Genomic DNA, 22,109 nt, shown 5'->3' on the forward strand with positions numbered 1-22,109 from the left:
CGCCAATACTTTGAATCGTAAATTTTTTGTAAGTTTTTCACAATAAAGTCTCGAACTTTAAGAAATGGCACATGCAAAGTTGTAGACATTGTAGAATTATTATTATTATTATTATTATTATTATTTTAACTAAAGGTTTGTCTCAATCCTAACCTCTCTTAAAACTTGGTTTCTTTCTGTCCTCCCTACCCTAAAAAGGGGGTCTTTTCTGATGATTTTGGAAGACTTTTAACTGAAACTAGCTACTTACACTTCTAAAGGAATCATAGTTGCCCCTGCATGCAAACGCTTCATTACTGTAGTGTTTAACCATTAGGAGTATGTGGCAGAGGGTCATAGCTCAAGGACATCTTGACATACAAACTGGTTTCTAATGGCCTCATTCCTTCAGTCCTGACTGAGATGGAGAAAATCCTTAATACCAGGTTCCTCACCAAGACTCACTACTTTCTCCATAGAACTCCTTACCCCTTGTGAGCATGCATCCCAGTCTTCTACCTACTTCCTAAAATACACAAAAACAAGTATCTTTCTCATCCCATAGGAGCTGGCTTCAAAGGCCACCACCGAACGTATCACAGTCCTGCTACTTCCAGCCCTTCATATATTCGCCCAATGTACATAAAAAACACCAACGTCTCAAATCAGTTCCCACTTCTCTCCCTCCCGGAACCATCCTTGTCACTATTAGTCCAACTTTGCTGTACAGAAACATCAATACAGAAACATCAAACACACACACAGTCCCTTAGCCTGAGAAATATCTCACTCCCAGCAGCCATCTGAAAGTCTCCCTAAATCCTCATGTATTGTCACCCTGTTGAACCTCGCATTTGAGGGCAGACCTACAAACAAACCTGGAGTGGGGGGGGGGGGGGGGGGGGGGGCTACTAAGGGAACCAGGATTGTTCCATCTTATGCCAACATTTATGTGGGCAACATGCAAGAAGCATTCCTCAAGACTCAACAACTTGGCCTCTGGCTTGGTACAGATTTATCAACATCTTTGTGGTCTGGACTAATGATGAAGAATACGCTTCAAGCAATAGCTTAACTCTCTTTCCCAACTCAAATTCACCTGGTACTTATCCAAATAATAGTAAACTTCATTGTATTGACCACTCCACCTTACTGAAGTCCACATCCAACCCATATAAAACCAACAAGTAAGCAACAATACCTGTCCTGTGATAGCTGTCACAGCTTCCATGTTAGATACACCACAAGAAACACACCTGTTCTAGTGCTGAATCTCTTAGCACCTTTGCCAACAACAGGCTTTCAACAACTACTGCACAGACTTTATTCTCAAATGAATCTCCCGTGCAATGTCTTCCTCTCACTGCTTCACTAATACAGCTCCCACTGCCAAAATACTCAGAAGCATTCCCTTGTCCCAGTACCACCCAGGCTGTGAATACCTCAGTACAGTACTCTGCCAGACATATGTCTTTCTCATGTCAAGCTCTCACCCTAGAATGGGGTAACTTCTTCCTGATATCCTCCCCACACCACCACAGTGGTCTTCTGTTACCTTCCATCGCTGGGGCATCCTTGTGAAATTGTATGACATCCCCAAACCATAATCCTTACCTCAAGGTTTTCATTTAGCCTCACTGAGGTGGTTTCCTCTCCCTATTTCAGAAATCCACTTTCTGTTCTTTCTGTATTTCTTGTGCCCAGTACTCTCAGAGAAACAGTTCTTGAAACTCGTGCACATCTGCATACATTTCCATGACACCATGTCCTCATTTGGCAGTGTATCTCATTGTGTGACTAATAATAGAAGTAGTCTGTTTCCTTTGCCTCAATGAATTAGGCAAACTATTGTATGAGGGGTGTTCAGTAAGTAATGATACACTTTAAAAAAAGGGAAGGTTGGTTTTCTTTCCAGCTGGCATGAATTTGCTTTTATAGAGAATTCCAGTGCACCATATTATTTCCCACTCTCTTAGCTAGCTCTCTTAGCCCTAATTTTCAATATAATCTCCAGTGTAGTGGCCTTAGGTCATCTTACTGGGAGGGTCTGTATGCCCACATGGTACCACTCTACTGATCGATGCCAGAGCCAACGTATTGCTGCATCAATAACCTCCTCATCATCTAGGTACCACTTTCCACAGAGTGCATCCTTCATTGGACCAAACAGTTAGAAGGTGCGAAATCCAGGCTGTGGGAAGAAAAGTCCAATGAAATCTTGTGGGCTGCTCTCAGCTGTGCAGGTTTGTGAGAGACCTTGTGTTGTCATGGAGAAGGAGAAGGCTGTTTGCATTTTTGCACAGGAGAGTCACAGCTGTATGCTACCAGCCATCACATGGGGGGTTTGGACATGTTTGCATGTCCTTCTTGCGATGATAACAGATGGCAAACCCAATGACTCACCATGCGTTTGTTCACTGCTAGGTCTCTGTAGTCATGCTGCAACACCTCTGAATATCTGTGATGCTCTGGTTTTCCGCCAAAAGAAACTCAATGGCAGATCTCTGCTTGGAACACATTTCTGTTACAAACATCATTTTGAATTCTATGCTTAGAGGCATCATATATCAGAACATCATGAAACTATAGGGACTGAATGGGAATAAATGGTAATATTCCATAGTGTCCCACAACAAATTCTGGATTTTTTCAACTCAAATTGGCTGAGGAAAAAAAGTGTTGCATTTCTTATTGAATGCCCCTCATAAGTGATGTCCCAGAAAATCTCTCTAAAAAATCTGAGCACTAACGGGGTAATAATTGTAATTATACAGCCATTAGCATCTTAAATACTATTGTCAAGACAACACCAACATGAAGTGCTAGCATGTTGGAGACTTACCGTATTTTACAAACTACAGACTATAAGACACACCTTAACTTTAAAACAGTTTTTTAAATAATATTTTTATTATTAGACTGCGAAGCCAGATTTAAAAAAAAAAAAATCCTTACGTTATAAAACCGAATTGACCTTTAAAATCCTTGAAAATCAACATCTGAATTGCTTTAGCCATTGACACATTTTTTTGATTGTAGGTCATTTTAAAGCTCCCTTTGGCATGAATTCATGTTGGGGTTCATCCACCATCCATTGGCTCCATTGCTCTATCATATACATTTTAAATGGTTTATTTATCGAGACATCAAGAGGTTGTAATTGTGAAGTAAGTCCTCTTGGAATAACAGCAAGCTGTGTGTTTCCCTGTCACAATTTGTTTGCCACAGAATTTTTTCAAATGACTACTAAACTGATCTATCACAAGAAGAGGACTCTTCTTCAATGAAACAGCTTTCCTTCTTTCACACAGTCTGTTAATCCATTATTTCATACCAGTCTCATTCATCCAGCCCTTGTTATGTGCGTGAACCCACCACCTGGCAGTATTTCAGAAGATTTTGGCATTGTTTTGTATTTGAAAATGTTGATTGGATTAAATTTAGTACCATCAGCACAACATGAAAGGACAACAGTGTAGTGCATTTTTTTACATCCACTTGTTTTCATAGCTACAGTTTTAGCAGCTTTCTTGGCAGCAGTTCTGTTACTCAGCACATCAAATGTCAGAGAAGTTTCATCCACATTCGCTGTTTGGCTTAGTTCCACTATGATTTTCTTTTGCTATTGGATAATATCTTTTCACAAAATCCAAAGAAATTCTGGTTGTATGTAAAGGCCGTTAGTGGCACCAAAGTTAGTTTCCAGTCCCTGGCGAATGTGAGGCAGGAACTGAAATTGAGGGTAGCAAAGCAAAAACGGAAATGCTTAATTTCGTTTTCAAATGTTCCTTTACAAAGGAAAACCCAGGACAGTTGCCCCAATTTAATCCTCATACCACTGAAAAGATGACTGAAATAAGTATGAGTGTCGGTAGTGTTGAGAAACAGCCAAAATGGTTAAAATTGAACAATGCTCCATGGTCCGATGGAATCCCTGTCAGATTCTATACTGAATTTGTGGCTGAGTTAGCCACTCTTCTCACTATAATATGTAATAGATCTCTCGAACAAAAAACTGTGCCCATTACTTGGAAAAAGGCACAGGTCACAACCCATACAAGAAGGGTAGTATAAGTGATCCACAAAACTACTGTCTAATATCCTTGACATTTATTTGTAGTAGAAGCTTAGAACATATTCTGGACTCAAACATAATGAGGTATCTTGAACAGAATGACCTCCTCAATGCCAACCAGCATGGATTTCAATAATGTCGATCATGTGAAACCCAACTCGCCCTTTGCTCACATGACACACTAAAGCTTGAGATCGAGGCAGTCAGGTAGGTGCAATGTTTCTTCATTTCCAAAAAGCATTTGACTCAGTACTGCACCTATTCTTATTGTCAAAAGTATAATCATATGGGGTATTAAGTGAAATTTGTGACTGGATTGAGGACTTTTTGGTAGAAAGGACACAGCATGTTATCTTGGATGGAGAGTCACCATCAGATGTAGAAGTAACTTTGGGTGTGCCCCAGGGGAATGTGTGTGGACCCTTGAGTTCATGTTGTATATTAATGACCTTACAGACATTATTAATAGTAAAATTGGGCTTTTTACAGATGATACAATTATCTGTAATGAAGTACCATCTGAGAGAAGCTGCATAAATATTCAGTCAGATCTTGGTAAGATTTCAACATGGTGCAGAGATTGGCAACTTACTCTAAGTGTTCAAAAGTGTAAAATTTTGCACTTCCCAAAATGGGGAAAATAGTATCCTATGACTTTAATATCAATGAGACACTGTTGAAATCAGCCAATTCATTCAAATAGCTGGGTGTAACACTCTGCAGGGATATGAAATGGAATGATCACACAGGTTCAGTCGTGGGTAAAGCAGTTGGTAGACTTTGGTTTATTTGTATAATACTGGGGAAGTGCAGTAGGTCTACAAAAGAGATTGCTCACAAATCAATCATGCAACCCATCCTAGAATATTGCTCAAGTTTGTGGCACCCATACCAAATAGGATTAACAGGGGATATTGAACATATACAGAGAAAGGCAGCACGAATGGTCATAGGTTTATTTAATCTGTTGGAGAGTGTCACAGAGATCTCAAGTTACTGAAATGGCAGATTCTTGAAGACAGACAGAAAACTACAACAAGAAAGTCTATTAACAAAGTTTCAAGAATCAGCAAGGGATATACTACAACCCTCAAATATTGCTCACACTGGGATCGTGAGGATAAAATTAGAATAATTACTGAATACACATAGGCATTCAAACAATTATTCTTACCACACTCCATATGTGAATGGAGCAAGAAGAAACCCAAATAACTGGTACAATGGGATGTACCCTCTGCTACGCACCTCAAGGTGGCTTGCAGAGTACAGGTGCACAGGTAGATGTAGAAGATGGTGATGGGAAGATAATATTTTCTCTTCTTATTCTTAAGGATGTTTGTGAGATATTTTGATTTTAGTTCACATGCTAAGTCCATGACACTCCATAAACCTGGAGCACCAACCAACTCCACCCTTAAAGTCTGTTAAGTTCCACTGTAATGCTAGCTTGCTAGTGTGTATTTGAATCATTTTTCTATTAATTCCAGTGACATTTTGACAGTGTCCTTGAATCCATTTCAGTACAACAGCTTCTAGTTTTGGCCATTTTGCATTCAGCAGACCTCTATTTGCACATTCAGTCTTCTCCTCCTCCACATTTTTGTTCCCCCCTCCTCCTTTGTCAGTCACAAATGCCAATAAATCTTTGTTCATAAAACTCTTTATGCGCTATTTTGTGTTTTCCCTCTGTTTAGGAAAGTAGATGGTCCTATTCTTGTAGCAAAGATGTATCCTTGCAGAAAAGCTATAAATATAAGAATTCAGTGGAATTATCAGTGTTCTATAAGCTCGGAGACCAGGAACTGAAACTGTATCTGGTATGTCAACCAGAGACCTCACCGTAAATGCTTCTCCAATGAGAAGTGCCATAAAGTTGGCCATATTGGCTCCCAATGCTTTGGTTTCTGCGCAGCTTTCCGTCCATAAGTCCAGCTGTCAGTAATGCAAAAAAGCACTTAGATACACAGAATTACCCAATAAAAATTTACTATTGCATTATCCTACATTTTCTTAATTTCTATAGGTATGCAGAGAATAACTTGAAGATCAAATGGAGTTAGAACAAAAACGCAGTGTCATGCTGCAACATACAATTTCTCTCTCTCTCTCTCTCTCTCTCTCTCTCTCTCTCTCTGTGTGTGTGTGTGTGTGTGTGTGTGTGTGTGTGTGTGTGTGTGTGTGTGTGTGTGTAGGGGGGGGAGGGGGGGGAGGAAGTGTTTCCAGAAAATAATTACGAAAATTTGAACAGTCCATTTCCTCACTTCTTCGTTGCCTCAGTCTTTTTGCCGCAACATTTCATACATGACTGGAAATTCTTTCTTTCTGCCATCTCACAGGCTCTATATCTTTTCTTCTCAACATACACAAACCTTCAGTTGTAAGCTGAATATCCTCCATTCTCCCTGAATTTTAAACAAATTTTTCATTTTCCTTAGCGAAGTTTCATTCTAGTGACTTCTGCTTAACTTCATCTATCAAAAATACATTTATTTTTGTGTACACTAATGCAGATTCCAACACTGCCAGCACACACATTTATTAAATGTATATTTGCAGCAAAATGTACTGTTTGGCGTATTGCTCATATTGCTTCTTAATTGTATCTTCTTACATCTTGAGTCTCATTGACAAAATGCTTCATTTTGTGACAATAAAGTCTCACAGAATATCTCATTGTTTCCTTTCTTTCTTTCTTGTCACCCACCTCATCACATTATTGTAGCTATACTTTTTTCTCTTGAAATGTTTTTACAAGGGGAAGTCCAACTAAAACTAGACAGATCAGAAAAGTAAACTTTATTATTTCTAAGGTAGTCCCCATAACTGTTAATACATTTATCCCTTGTGAGACAAGACAGTCAGTGCCTTCATGGAAAAAAGGTTTGCGGTTCTTACAGAACCAGGACAGTGGCCAGGGGTGCACCTTATTGCCGAAAGCAAATTGACGGCCATGAATTGCTTTCCTCAGGACTCCAGAAATATGTAAATCATAGGGGCAGATGTTGGGACTTTGTGGAGCATGTGTAAGGGCTTCCTAGCAAAACTTTTGCAATGTAGTCTAAACAGCAAGCACACCAAAAAAGTCGTGATGACCTTTTTCTTTGTCTGCAAGTGCCCCACTGCTCATTGACCTTTAGGAACACGGTGCCACAACTAATTCACAGTGTTACATCGACACTTTGCAAAAATTGAAGCATGCTATCAGCAGCAAATTCTAAGTAATGTTGACGGAGAGCATCGTTCTGTTGCAGGATAATGATTGCTTGCATGTTGCCAAAGATGTTTCAATTATACTGCAGATGTTTTGCTTCAAAATCCGTACATATTCTCCTTACAGTCCTGACCTTTCCCATGTTTTTTCCATATTTTTGAGCGCTGGAAAAAAAAAAAGAAAATCATGCCCATTGATTTGCTTCGGATGCAGCGGGTGCATGCCTGGTTACAGTACTTCTGTAGGCAACTGAAATGATTTTCCTTGAAGGTATTGACCAGCTTGTCTCACAATTAAATAAATGCATTAACAGTTATGGTGATCACTTTTGAAATAAAAAACAGTTTACTTACTTCCTTTAAACGCGCAAGTCAAAAGTTTCCAATCTTCTATAGAAACTGGCCGGATCACAGTTGAGTAGCCAATCTGAAACAATACGAACTTCTGCAATGACACTATGCTATTCTGTGACAGAATATGCATGTTTTGTTTGGTATAATTAGCATGTGCCAAACAAGAGGACATAGATCTCATTGACTCCTGCAGAATCGTAACAGGCTGCTTGAAAACCGCTCAAGTCGAATGACTTTACCACCTTGTAGTAAAAGCACCACCTCCTATTCAGAGAGAAATAGCTGTGAATAATGAAAGGAAGACAGTGGAGTAGGAAAGTACCCACCCTCTGTAAGAGCACAAACTGCACCCACAGCAATTGAATTCAAGGAGGAGTTTCCATAGAACATGGCACTTAGGATAACTACTAAAAAGCTGGGTTACGATTATGGAGGGCTACAGTCTACCTTCCCTCCGACTGGAAAAGGATTCCTGAAATGTTACCTCCTGGCTGTGATGAGGAATGGATGACTTGGAAATCCCTCAATAGACTGAGGTCTGGAGTTGGCAAATAAAAGGTTGCTTGGCAAGATGGAATTAACACTGGTCAAAATTGTATTCAGTGTGACTGTGGAGAAGACCAGACTGTTCAACATGTCAGCCTCTTGCACAGAAGATGAACTTCATCAAGGAACAGAAAATGCATTGGAAGTGGCTATGTTTTGGAAAAAAGTGATATAGTCATAACTGTGTATAATTTATACAGGGTGTTACAAAAAGGTACGGCCAAACTTTCAGGAAACATTCCTCACACACAAAGAAAGAAAATATGTTATGTGGACATGTGTCCAGAAACGCTTACTTTCTATGTTAGAGCTCATTTTATTACTTCTCTTCAAATCACATTAATCATGGAATGGAAACACACAGCAACAGAACGTACCAGCGTGACTTCAAACACTTTGTTACAGGAAATGTTCAAAATATCCTCCGTTAGCGAGGATACATGCAGTCACCATCTGTCGCATGGAATCCCTGATGCGCTGATGCAGCCCTGGAGAATGGCGTATTGTATCACAGCCATCCACAATACGAGCACGAAGAGTCTCTCCATTTGGTACCGGAGTTGCGTAGACAAGAGCTTTCAAATGCCCCCATAAATGAAAATCAAGAGGGTTGAAGTCAGGAGAGCGTGGAGACCATGGAATTGGTCCGCCTCTACCAATCCATCGGTCACCGAAACTGTTGCTGAGAAGCGTATGAACACTTCGACTGAAATGAGCAGGAGCTCCATTGTGCATGAACCATATGTTGTGTCGTACTTGTAAAGGCACATGTTCTAGCAGCACAGGTAGAGTATCCCGTATGAAATCATGGCGGTGAATCGAGGAAGTATAGTACATACTGACGAAACTAAAATGAGCTCTAACATGGAAATTTAGCATTTCCGGACACATGTCCACACAACATATTTTCTTTATTTGTGTGTGAGGAATGTTTCCTGAAAGTTTGGCCGTACCTTTTTGTAACACCCTGTATATGTTTTTGAGTCAAGAAATAATAATTTAACTGCCCCTTGTAGACCAACAGCTGAAAATATGGTGTGATGCTGCATGTTCTTTGTTGGGTGCATAAAGTCCAGTCTTTTTTCACACGATTTCGTATTTGCAATGTATCTATACTCTACATGCTTTTACAAGTGTGTGTCATCTTACTGTTGTAAACCTTACATCTTAACTCTTTGTACAAGCCTTCACCTGCCTTTTTTTTTATTTCTGCCTAATTCTAACTGCTGTATGTGTGTCCCTTTTTTATCTGTTAATATTTTTATTCTTTAGTAAGTGTAATTGCTTGGTAGCTTTCTCGTGGATCATCACGGTGAAAGTGCCAGTAATTTCGGTAATTGTTTCTGTTCAAAGAAAATTATGCCATTACTGCATCAAATATTCCCACATTTTATCCATTTTGTTTGCGTATTGTCAGCAACCACTTTGTTTTGTCATTAAATTTAGGTTTTGCGCATGCCACATAAAATTGTGTTTTTGTGGGGTCTGGCTTTTCTCTGTACTACACAACACTTGTAATATATGACAACCAGTGCAAATTCACATTAACAACAATAACATCAGATACACATTATATTTTTGTAAAGAAAAAGAAAGTAAGTTTTCTTTGTTTCGTAATATTTACTGCTGACAACACACTTAAATGCAGTTTTTACTCTTTGCCTTCAGGCTTGAAATCTGACAACAGCAGGACACCACCAGAAATTGGAACATGTGACAAACACTTGCTGCAACCTGTTATGTATACCTCAGTACATCACAACATAGAACAGTTCTGTGTAGGAGCGATCCACAATATTGTCAGTGACAAAAATAATTGCAATAATAAAGCAAGTAAATAACTTTGTAATGAGACATGGGAAACAAGCTATTTTTTATAGCAAAATACCTGGTAAACAACCAAACCCTGTCTTTAAAATGTGTCAATAGAATCCAAACTTGCCTTTTAGTCCGTTGTTCAACAATTTTTGCTGCTGTTGTGGTGTACCTTCTGAGAGTACCACTAAACTATTTTTTCAGAACCTAGGTTACTGTTATTATTCAGTAACACTTACAAAACAGAGGAACATAAAACGATGTTTCATCTTTCATCACAATACTGTTCACCTTCATTTATGGCATTCAAATGAATGTTTCTTATATTGAATCTCTTCTTTTTGCAGGGTTCTTCTGTGGAAGATGATGACACTGAATGGGAGAAATTCCAGGCTCGATTGCATAAACGAGAAAAAGTTTTGGAGGGTAGAAGTAAGCAGTCTCATAGTGTGCACTGCCCATTTTTCCCAGAGGTGAGTTCATTTGAAATTAAGGCTGCAGAATAATTTTTAATTTGATAAATAAATGTTTAAGATGTAAGTATTCAGAAACAGCATCTGCATAGTAATTTTATTTTCTATGTGCAGCATTAACTACACAACACGCATTACAGTTTGTTTGACCTAAAAGTGACTGAATGAAAAATAATAAATTTAAAGCAAAAACAAATTTTAGTTTATTTGTTCTGTTTGTTTGTCATGTAAAAATTTTCACTTAAAAACTAGAATGGCCAAATGCCGTGCAACTGCAAAAAGGATTGTAGTGCATTAAAAGGAATGTGATAGGAAGTGGGAGGTCTCAGATAGTATTTGTAACACTGTAAATGTGAATTCATTGCTGCAGGAGGGATGCAGTGACATATGCGCGTACTATCAAAAGGCTGCACGTGCTACAGTGCTGTGTCATTGGCAGAGTGTGTCTAATATCACTGTCCTAGCCTGCCTTGACCCCCAGTCTATTTAAGGTTAACCAAGCTATGCTCAGACCCAATTCTCCATGTGTATTGCTACAGCTCTTTGTGTTCGTAATTGGTTCCTCCTGAATGTTACCTAAATATTCCATGGAATAAAGTTGTGTTCAGTCTGCTGATCATGTTGTGCTTGTAAGTAATTGCAACATGGTTGGCAATCAGTGTGACCCTGTTGTCTGCACAAAGTTCTACTCTTGTTGGTCCTCCTTTTATTCACACAATGACTGGTGGTGTTACAGAGGACATTTTACATTGATTGGCTGAACAGCAATACACATTTGTTGCAGCATTGCACCACCAATCATAGGCACTGGACAATCAAGCTCAAGCACTTCAACCATTTGCTTCTGTTTTGTCTAGTCGGCATGCTCCTCAGTCTGTGTCACCTATTGTTTCGCCCTCCACAGCCCATGTGGTTTATCTACCTCCATTTTCTTCGTACAGTGAGTCCATTGAGAAATGGGATGCATACAAGAAAAGTCTGTGACAACAATTTCAAGCTTTTGGTATTACTGATGCTATTTTATGTTGTATCTTCTTTTTTCCCATCGATATTGCCAAGAATGTATCAAGTCCTATGTCAGCTCATCCCTTTGCGGGATCCATTCTCTTTAACATTTGACCAAATGTGTGAACTTCTTTCAAAATACTTCAGTAAGTGCACACATGTTATTTCATCCTGGGTTGGGTTTTACTGCTGTGGGAGGCAACCACATCAATCCAATCGAGCATGGCCGGCTGAACTCCATGGGTTAAGTAGTTGTCATTTTGCATCCGATGTGCCTAAAGTGCCATATGCTGATCAGATGGTGAGAGATACTGTCATTTGTTACCAAATTGAGTTATGGTGTGAGGTATCGGCAATCCAACTCTCTTCTCCACACCAATATTCAGATAGTTAGCAGGCGGAAGACATAGCCGCGGCAGTCCACACACATTCCCAGCATCAGGGGGGCCAGCCTCGTTCCCAGCAGCAGGCGCATGAACAAACTAAACAGGCTAGTAGCCAACAGTCTTTGCATTCCATGCTTCCGTCCTGTGCTTATTGTTCCGTTAACTATGAGTACATAGCCTGCCCAAAATGCTGATCCGCCTGTCGTAATTGCAAAAAAAAAAAAAAAAAAAAAAAAAAGGTCACATTGCTTCTATTTATTTGTAATACAAAAATTCTGCGGATATGGATGTAAACATTGTATCAGTTAGTGACGTTGCGCCAAACAAGCTTTTCTTTGAAGTTATGGTTTTTTTGTAAAGTTCTGGACATGCAGGTAGATACAGCAGCTGCAGTAAACTTGTTAAACTCACAAAATTACATTGACTTGGGTTCCGCTACACTTCTCCATGTGTCATGAAAGTTAGTAAGTTACAATAAACCGAGTATTCCTATTCTCCGCTAATTTTCCGCACCAATGACCTGCAAGTCAGCAGTCTCGTCACTTCATGCGCACGTTACCACCAAACCTTTTGCTCATCCTCATCTTTTTTGGGCCCATCTGGTTCCAGTGGCACTTTGGGAACAAGTCAAAGGTGAATTAGATTAACTCATGGAACCCGGCAGTGTTCGACTTATTGCATCAAGTGAATGGCCTATCCCTTTAGTTTAGCAAAGAAACCATTGGACCAGTTACACCTGTGCAGTGATTTTGAAGTTACTGTGAATGCACACTCAATAGTGGATACATTCCCAATACCGCACCTGGCCGAACTCTTTTCAAAGTTATCAAGTGGTCAATATTTCTCAAAAATTGACTTGTTGGATGCCTATTTTCCCCTTAGATACAGAGTCACGTCATATGTTAGTTGTCAATACTGCTTTTGGGCTGAACCAGTACTTGCAGTTGGATTTTGGAGCTGCCAGCATTCCCGCTATTTTTCAACCATTATTTTTTTTTTAACACAGCATCTATGCCAGGTTGTGCAAACTATTTGGATGACATTGTAGTTTCCACTGCCTCCACTGAGGAACATTTACAAAATCTTCCTACCAATTTTTTTTTTTTTTTCCATCCACGCAGCCGGATTGAAGTGTAATTTAGAAAAATGTCAGTTTTTTCAACCTTTTGTCATTTATCTTGGGTCTGAAGTATCTCGTGAGGGTCTCAAACCCCTGCATCAGTATGTTTCTGCTATTGTGTCTTTTCCAAGCCCTATGTCACTCGAAGAACTTCAAGTTTTTTTAGGCAAAGTCGTGTACTACAATAAATTTTTTCCTGGGGCAGCGACAGTCATGCAGCCATTACATGTGTTGCTGTGTGAAGGGACTCAGTTTCGCTGGTCGCCATTTTTAAAACCACATTTTCCGCCCATAAGATCATGTTACACTTTGCACCCTGCTTAGTGACTTACCACCTAGGCCTCAATTTGATCCTTGCGATGGACACTTCACAGTACTGGTTGAGGGTGGTACTGGCTCATAGATGTTCTGATGACACCAAGCAGCCTATTGCTTATGCCTCGAAAATGCTGACTCCTGCTCAGACTAAGTACTCTCAGATGGAAAAAGAAGCTTTCGGCATTGTATATGCTGTGAAGAAACTCTGTGTTTTTCCCTACAGTACCAAATTAACACTTGGTCACCGATCACAAACTGTTGGTTTCCTCATTCAGTCCTTCTACGTTGTTACCAGATAAAGCAACACATTCAACATTGGGGTCTTTTCCTGTTGTATTACAACTACGAGATTCATTTTTGCCCTATGAATCAACACACAAATGCCAATGCTTTGTTCTGGCTGCCGGCAGGTCCAGATCCAGGGTTTGGTGAGGAGGAATTGCTTTGTTTCCACATTGATGTTGCCACACACACAGTTGATGGTTTTCCTGCAACTAACACACGGATAACAAAGTCTGTAGCTTTGGATCATGTTTTGCGGAAGGTCACAACATTCGTACAACATGGTTGGCCGATTTCGCCACCCTCTCATGCATCAGACTGCTCTGCAATTATTACATCTTTCAACATATATTCCCTTTTGTGGATGGCCATGGATCACTTGTCTCATGAGGCTGTGATCCCCCCAGTGCTTCGTTCAGAGGCTCTTCATTTATTGCATGCATATGACTGGGGTGTATCACACAAAAGTGTTGGCTCAGCGACATGTGTTTTGGCCCAGCTTGGATGGTGACATTACCCGCCTGGTTACCTGCTGTTCACAGTGTGCAATGCACCAAACAGCTCCGCAGATATCATCGTCTCCTTTTCCAACACCACCGCGTGCATGGGACTGTAAACATGTGGCTTTCATTGACCCCTTTCTCAACCGTTACTTGCTGTTGGTCATTGACACAAAGCCTTATTTATTGTATGTTGTCTGTTGTGTTTCCACGTCCACGACTGCCATCATCACAGCCTTACCCAAAAAAAATTTTCAGTTGAAGGCTTGCCCATGATGTTAGTGTCCGATAATTGTCCAAATTTTCACCACAAGAGTTTGTGGCATTTTGCAATTCCCATGATATCCATCACATCCTCGCTCCGCTGTTGTACTCACCATCTATTGGTGAGATGAAGTGCATAGTGCAGGTGTTCAAAACTCAGTTGGAAAAAGTAGGTTGCCAACTCTTTTGGGGTCGGTTTCTCTCCCTGTACCGTTTCATGCCATTCAGCAGAGCTACTTCATGGGCACCAGCCAAGGATGCTGCTACACCTCCTGTGCCCTTCACCTGGACATCAACTCGTGCAGCTGCTGCACCTCTTCTGCTCAAGTGTAGCTGTCTGGGCACGTGGTTTGAAACATCGCCCTAAATGGGTTTTAGCTTCATCACCAGATGCCGGGGACGGCATCTCTGCAACATCTGCTCGGAGTACATCCCCGAGGCACCATGATCAGCTTCACTTTCATGTGGGTAGCCAGGTGTCCCCTGATGTCACACCATCGCCTCTGAAGCCATCCTCATTGGGCATCGTATCACCTGCTGCTTCCAGTTCACAATTGCACATGCAGGGGCATCAGTCGTCTGTGGCCGCACCAGCAGTTCCTCTATTGCTTCCAACACCATCATCAGTGATTCTATCACCATTTTCTGTGCAACCACTGATGCCAGTACCATCAGCACTGTGAGCAACATCACCAGAGCCGAGGCCCATGGTCGACTGAAAACATTTCAGGTGTAGTTGGTCTTGCCTTATGGTTTGACATGGGAAGGTGGGTGCAAAGTGTGTCCGCGCCTGAAGCACTTCAGACCATTTATCTGTGATCTCCCTAAGAGAAGAGGAGTGCAATGACGTGCCCATGCGCGCGTGAGAGAGAGAGAGAGAGAGAGAGAGAGAGAGATCACTGTCAGAGCCCACCACAGGCCTAAGTCTGTTTAAGGTTAGCTGAGCTACACCCAGCATCAGTTCTCCAGGTCTATTACTGCAACTGTATGTGTACATAATTAGTTCCTGCTGAATGTTACTTAAATACTTTGCCCAAGTTATTAAAGCTTCCATGGAGTAAAGTTGTGTTCAGTCTACCTGTCGTGTTGTACTTCAGGGTTGCCACAAGTTTTGGGAAATCACGGAATTCGAACATGCCATGGAAATCAGGAAATATCTGGGAAATTTGAAAAACAAACACTGGAAAAATCTTGTTTATGTGTCTCAGTAGATGAAATGGGTTGTTTACTGAGATGTCGTGCATCGTCGCTGGCTAGGTGCAGCAGGGTACGTGCGCCACTTCCCTGGTCCCACATTCTTACTACTTCTCCCCTTTCTACCACTCCCCACAGCTGTCAGTCATTGTTGCCACTACTTCTTGCTGCTTGCCTAGCAAGGCAGGGCTGCTTGCCTAGCAAGGCATGGAAACGTGAGGAGTGGTTTGTCTGGATCTGATTCTCAGAGACTGTTGACACAGTGGTCAAAGTCTGAGTTATTGTGTGTGTGTGTGTGTGTGTGTGTGTGTGTGTGTGTGTGTGTGTGTTTTTTCTGGCAAAGGCTGTGGCTAAAAATTTGGTTGAGAGAGTGTGATTGTCTGTTCTATATGCCTGTCTGCAGCTCAGTGATCATCTTCACACAGTGAGTTGCTACTGATCCTCATTTCTATTGATTCTCAGAGTATTCGCAAATTATCTGTTGCTCGGATTGATCATTGTGGTCTTATTTTATCAGCATGGTGTCTGTGACATGTGAATGGCTGGCCACAAAAGTGGACTTCCGTGATGGGCCAAAACCGCAGGCCTTTTTGTGGGTATCTCTAATGGATCTGGCCTGTCATGTAGCTGATTTTTGTGGTTTATCTGTGGATACAGGAATGCGGTGTTCCTCGGCAGGTCAGAGGCAAGGGTGGTGGATTTCAGGGATTGCGACTGCCTTAACTGCGAGTACATTGTACATTGCGTGTAAACATTTTATTTTTTCTTGTAAAGTTTTGACACTTCAAAAGTAGTTTATATGCTAGAAAGTATGGACGATAAGAAGAAGAAAATTGTGTCAGTTGCTGGCAGTTTGTACGCTATGTAGTCATGCATTTATGGAAGAAAAACCACACAATACCTGTCAAATAATAGACATAGAAGTAGGTAATAACTGACAATAAAAAACATAGTAGAACCAACATTTTATTGGAGGTCATCTATAATGTTGGTTTACATGACTTTTCGCTGCCTTATAATCTCCTTTCAAGAGGCCTACTTTTTTCTGAAGTTATTTCTGAAGTCAGTGAAGATATTTTAAATCTATCTTGTGACTCCAAGGAAATGCGCATTTCTGTCACCAAACGTGTTTCGTTTTATTGAAATAAAATAACATCAGTGGTCTTAATGAAACATAATATACCATGTGGCTTGCTTCCTCCACCTAAAAACAATTCATTACAAAAGATGTGGGTGTTAGTACATAATATTTTTGCTCACATGTTTAAAAATACAGAAGTCCTTGCATTTCTTTGTTAACTTATGTCTTTACTTGCCCTTGAGATCTCAAAATTTGTCAGGGAAAAGTGCTAAAACTTGTCTTCAAATCAGGGTAAGTTGTGGCAACCCTGTACTTATATCTAATTACAATAATTACCAACAGGAATTGCTAGAAAAATTCTCTGCACACATATGCATATTTATGTCTTATATTCTTTAATTTAGAGAGGCAGTAGCAGCTGAACACAAGTGTTACGGTGTTATATGAGAGAGAACCTTTTTGTGAAAGTAAAATGTAGAATGTAGAAAGTAATTTATTTTGCAGGGGTGAACAAACATAAAGAGTAGTAGAAAATGTGATTATTATATGAAATGTACCCCATAAGGAGAAATACACACACTAGCTTTTTTGTTTTTATTTGTTTATTTTTTCTAAGAAAATTATTTTAGGCATTCAGAATTCATTATATATTTATTGTTACACAGGATAAACAGGAATACTGGTGGGTTTATATCAGTGATCGCAAGAGCCACACTTTACTAACTTCTCCATACCATGTGACAGCTCTTGTGGAGGAAGAGGAAGTGCAGTTAAAATTCACTGCCCCACGATGGCCTGGCATCTACACGTTCACTGTTTGTCTGAAGTCAGATTCGTATCTTGGCTTTGACCAAATGCAGGACATAAAGGTCAGTTCCATACCCAATCTCTATTTTGCAAACTTATCTACAACTGTACTGCTTATTGAAAAATGATTTTCAGTGAATGAATATGTATTAGATTGTAATTTTTGTTAACTTGAGTAGTGGTACAGTAAGGAGAACAAACCATATGTTTGTTCATGATATACATTTCTATTACCCTTCTTTTACTTTCATTGATGTTCATCTCATAAATATTTTCTATTCGGCTTGTCCTTTGCCATCTCTGACAGAATTACAATGTAATCGACAAACTTTAAAAATTTTATTTCTACCACATGATCTTTAATTCCATTTCTCAAATTTCTCTTTTGTTTCCTTTACTGCTTGCTCAATGTATTGGCTAATAACACAGTACATATACAACTTTCTCTCATTCGCTTCTGAAAAACTACCTTCCTTTCATATCTGTTTTTCCACCTTTACAACAGCAGTCTGTTTTTGGCATAAGTTGTAGATAGCAGTTTTGCCCTGTATTTAATTCCTGCTTTCCTCAGAATTTCAGAGAATATATTCTGGTCAACATTCTGAAAAGGTTTTTCTAAATTTGTGTTAAATATGGTTTGTATTTCTTCAGTCTGTATTCTAAGAAAAGTCAAAGGATCAGTATTGCTTCATGAGTTCTTAAATATTTGTACAGAATCAAAATTTATTTTCCTGCAGTTCAGGTTCTACCAGTCATTCCATTCTTATGAAGATAATTCATGTAAATATTTTGTGAGCATGACTATTAAAATGTTGGTTGTGCAGTTTTCATCCCTGACAGTAACTGCGTTCTTTGGTACAGGGATTATTACATTCGTATTAAAGTCTGAAGGTATTTTGCACGCCTCATATATCCACGAACCATGTTGAACAGGAAAAAATTCCACACTGTCTTTGAACATTAATAAAATATAACAAATAAAAGACCCTAATCAGTCAGAATGCCGATCAAAAACAGTCATGGCATTATGGAATGTTCATGTGATTGTATGATTAAAATTTAAAATTCAGAATAAAAGAACATGTTGAATAGTCTTGCTTGTTTTGAAGATCTAAATAATTCTGAAGGAATGCTATTTCACTGTGTCAGATAGCTTATTTTGGCTTTGTTACATTCCATTGTGGATTTTTCATTGTTTGATTGTTATTTTGGCTTACGTATTTCAGTGCTCTTTCAAACTCTACTCACAATATTGCCTCTCTCATCTCATCTTCATTTACTTTCTCTTCTTTCCAGATAATATTGTCTTCACATTTCTTTTGTTTATACATCCCTTCTATTGATTCTTTCCACTTTTTAGCCTTCCCACTTTTGTGTAGCACTGGTTTGCCATCTGAGCTTTTGATGTTTTTACACTTGCTTCTGTTTTCTCCAAGAGTTTCTTCAGTTTCCCTTTAAGTGAATCTGTCTTGTCCATAGGCAAGCATACTTCTACAGATTTGCATTTCTCCTTTGGCCATTACAGTCCTGTAATTTTCAGTTCCTCTTGGTCTAAATTTTTAAGCATCCGTATTCTCTTTTGTCTGCTTCATTTCCTGTATTTTTGTGTCTTCTCCTTTCATCAATAAAATTTAATAATTCGTATGTTACCCAACGATTTTTATTGATCCTTGTCATTTTGTCTAGTTGTTCTTCTGCAGCTTTCACAATTGCCAATTGGTGACCAGTAGCAGTTGATACTAACTCCGTGCACTGGCTCCTCAGATCATCTGAGCCTATTTCTGTCAGTTTTGCCTCATGTTCCCTTTGGAACTATCAACTACTTCTGGCATTGTCATCCCATCCAGGTTCTATCTACTTAGTTTTCTGTTTTGTATTGTTTCTTTGGCTTTAAAATGCATTTCATAACATACATTATAGTCAGATCCCACATCTGACTTGGGAAATGTTTTACAGTTTAAAATATGGTTTCTAAATCTCTATCATACCACTACAAGGATGTATACACTGTGGGACAACTAGGAAATTCAGGAAACACCTAGGAATTTTTTCATCTGGGAGAAAACTGGGAAAAACCTGGGAATTTTTTAGAATTCTGGGAATTTTTCATTGTTTTAGTTTTGAGTCAAATTTTTGTAATTTTGACTGGTAAGAACTGATACTCTAACAAAGAGTTTTACTGTAGCACGTTATTGCAAGATGTTGCAGCAATAAAACATAAACGAGAGAAAAACATCAATATAAAACTAAAGTTGAAAAGAAAATACACTGTTTACAAGAACAAAACACAGTGCGCACACAAATGTCCACCGACAGCAAATTTGTGAAAGATTTTAAGACAAAGACTACGTAATAGTTCTTAATAGCAAACTGCTTTTGATGAGCGTGGCTTCAAAAATGTTTAAATTAGGTTGGTTTGAGCAGTTGCCAGTGGGCTCATGTGAGTGTGCAGAGCTGAAGTCTCGTATTAGCAGAACCTTCTCCTGCATCTCACTGCCGGAAGAAGTGTGGCTGTTAGCTGTATAAGCAGTAGCTGCAAGCAGCAACATGTTACCCAGAAAAATTATTTTTGCACACCTGTGCTGCCAGATTTGTGCTTGCACAGAGCAGTCAAAATTGTAAGTGGGAGAAGTCTCCATGTGACCTGCATTCACATTTCTTGATTTTGCTATTCTCTCTTTGTTTAGAGCTCTTGCATCAAATGAAAACAAAATGGATTTCTGGGGCTGGGAGCTACCAAATAATACATTAATATAACTATGGAAGACTAAAATATGTTATTAGTTCCAGTTCTCTGGTTTTATTTTATTTCCACATTATTGGCCACCAAACATTAATTGCTTTGCAGAACAATGAAGTTATTTTTATTGGTTTGCTAAAGAAACTTTGTTTTTATTAATCTTTTCCACAGAGGTAGTCAGTTTATTTGAACAAAGTGTTTCATTTCATACTATTAGCTACTTTCAACTGTTCTGTAAATTTCAAGTGCACATTTTCATTTTATGGCACATATTATGTCATAATAATGTTACATGATAATAAAGAACCAAACATGAGGTAATATAGTAATGGTACTCTAAGAAATTTGGCTTTCCGAAAACCATACTAAAAAGCTTTAACAGAATTTTACCTATCTGCCTTCCATGAAACGCAATGCTTTTTGATTACAAGACATGTTTCAACATCTGTCTTGCACCTCCTCTAGGTTTGACATTATTTCTTCATTTGGGTTGTTTATGTGCAAGAAATTTATATTCCTACTTACTAGGTTTTTGCAGTGCTATTTGGATGTTAGTTTGATCGGAAATGCTGCATACCAGTATTCCAGGGTAAAAAAAAAATCTATGTTAAAGTCACCACATAAGAAAATATTAGGGCACTTTGAACTGTAGAGTTAAAGTCACCACATAAGAAAATATTAGGGCACTTTGAACTGTAGAGTCTAGTTTTGAAACGATCATTGTGCCAAGGACTGCTTTCTAATTTTCCATTCCTTTTCTGGATAAGATGCGACAGCCTCAAAGACGGTGTTCAATGGCACCTTGATACAAAATGTTCATACTGGGTGGATGTAGTGTTAATGATTCATTTGCCGCAGTCATCGGCAGTCAGGAGGCCTTTCTGTGCATCCTCTAGTTTGAATCTGCAGGGAGTAATTGTGCTGAGTTTAGGTGTAAACAGCGCAACATTCATTCTAGGCTACAATTGTGTCCCATTGACCAGTATGTATTATTGTTGAATAGCTTCAGCAATTTGAATGGGGTCACATTGTAGTTCTATAGGAAGCTGGACGGACATGTCGACAGATTGCTGCATGTGTTGACCACAATGTATCAGTTGTGTGTCACTGCTTTCAACAGTGGTGTGTGGAACATTCCCACACTAGTAGACTAGATTCTGAACATCTGCATAGGACAGATGCATGTCAAGATCGACGCATTGTATGTGCAGTGGTGGCTGACCAAACATCATCCAAGAACGAAATCCACACACATGTTGCACCTGCTGTGGCATCAGAGACCATCTGGAACTCTCTGCTTGCAGCAGGATTAAGGCCATATGTGCCCCTGTCCAATCTGCCACTAACACTGTGACGCTGCCAGTCGTGGATAGCCAGGTGATGCAAAAGAATTGACTGGAGCGTGGGATGGTGCTTCATTGTCTTCAGTGATGGGAGGGGGTTCAGTGAGTATGCAAGTGATTGACATACATGCGTATTTCATGGACCTGGTGAGCTGTCTATTCCAGAGTGTATTCGCCATAACACACAAGTCCCATGCAAGGCTTCTTGGTGTAGAGGGGCATCAGCTTTAACTCGCAGTCAAATTTGGTGCTCCTGCAGGGTAAAGTAACCAGTACCTGCTACATTGCACGGCTGTTAACCCCGTACCACTGCCATTTCTTCGATAGGAAGGTGATGTGCTTTTTCAGCAGGACAGTGCGTATCCACATACTGCAGCTGTGATGCATCAATAGAAGCATTATTGTCTTGGCCAGCAAGATCACCAAATCTCTCACCAATGGAAAATGTATGGGACACGGTGAAGTGGTAACTTACATGGAAAAACCATTACTGAACTGCAACAAAAGGGACTGTGACAATCTATAACAGAATCCCATATATTCAGACACCCTAAATATTTAAAAATTGTTTGAAGTAGTAGCACACTGTTAAATGCATTCTTGTGGAGTATTTT

The 22,109-nt window shown here is 39.6% G+C and overlaps 1 protein-coding gene across 1 annotated transcript in view; it reads left to right on the forward strand.

Annotated features, from left to right (window-relative positions):
* LOC126419263 (translocation protein SEC63 homolog) overlaps nucleotides 1-22,109 on the forward strand; it is a 172,494-nt gene that overhangs the window by 144,171 nt on the left and 6,214 nt on the right. Inside the window, exons 14-15 of the mRNA XM_050086421.1 lie at nucleotides 10,330-10,455; nucleotides 17,271-17,474. Coding sequence (XP_049942378.1) covers nucleotides 10,330-10,455; nucleotides 17,271-17,474 — 330 coding nt within the window. The remainder of the gene's footprint in view (nucleotides 1-10,329; nucleotides 10,456-17,270; nucleotides 17,475-22,109) is intronic.

The sequence above is a fragment of the Schistocerca serialis genome, chromosome 9, assembly GCF_023864345.2.
Source record: "Schistocerca serialis cubense isolate TAMUIC-IGC-003099 chromosome 9, iqSchSeri2.2, whole genome shotgun sequence".
In the NCBI taxonomy this organism is placed as follows: Eukaryota; Metazoa; Arthropoda; class Insecta; order Orthoptera; family Acrididae; genus Schistocerca; species Schistocerca serialis.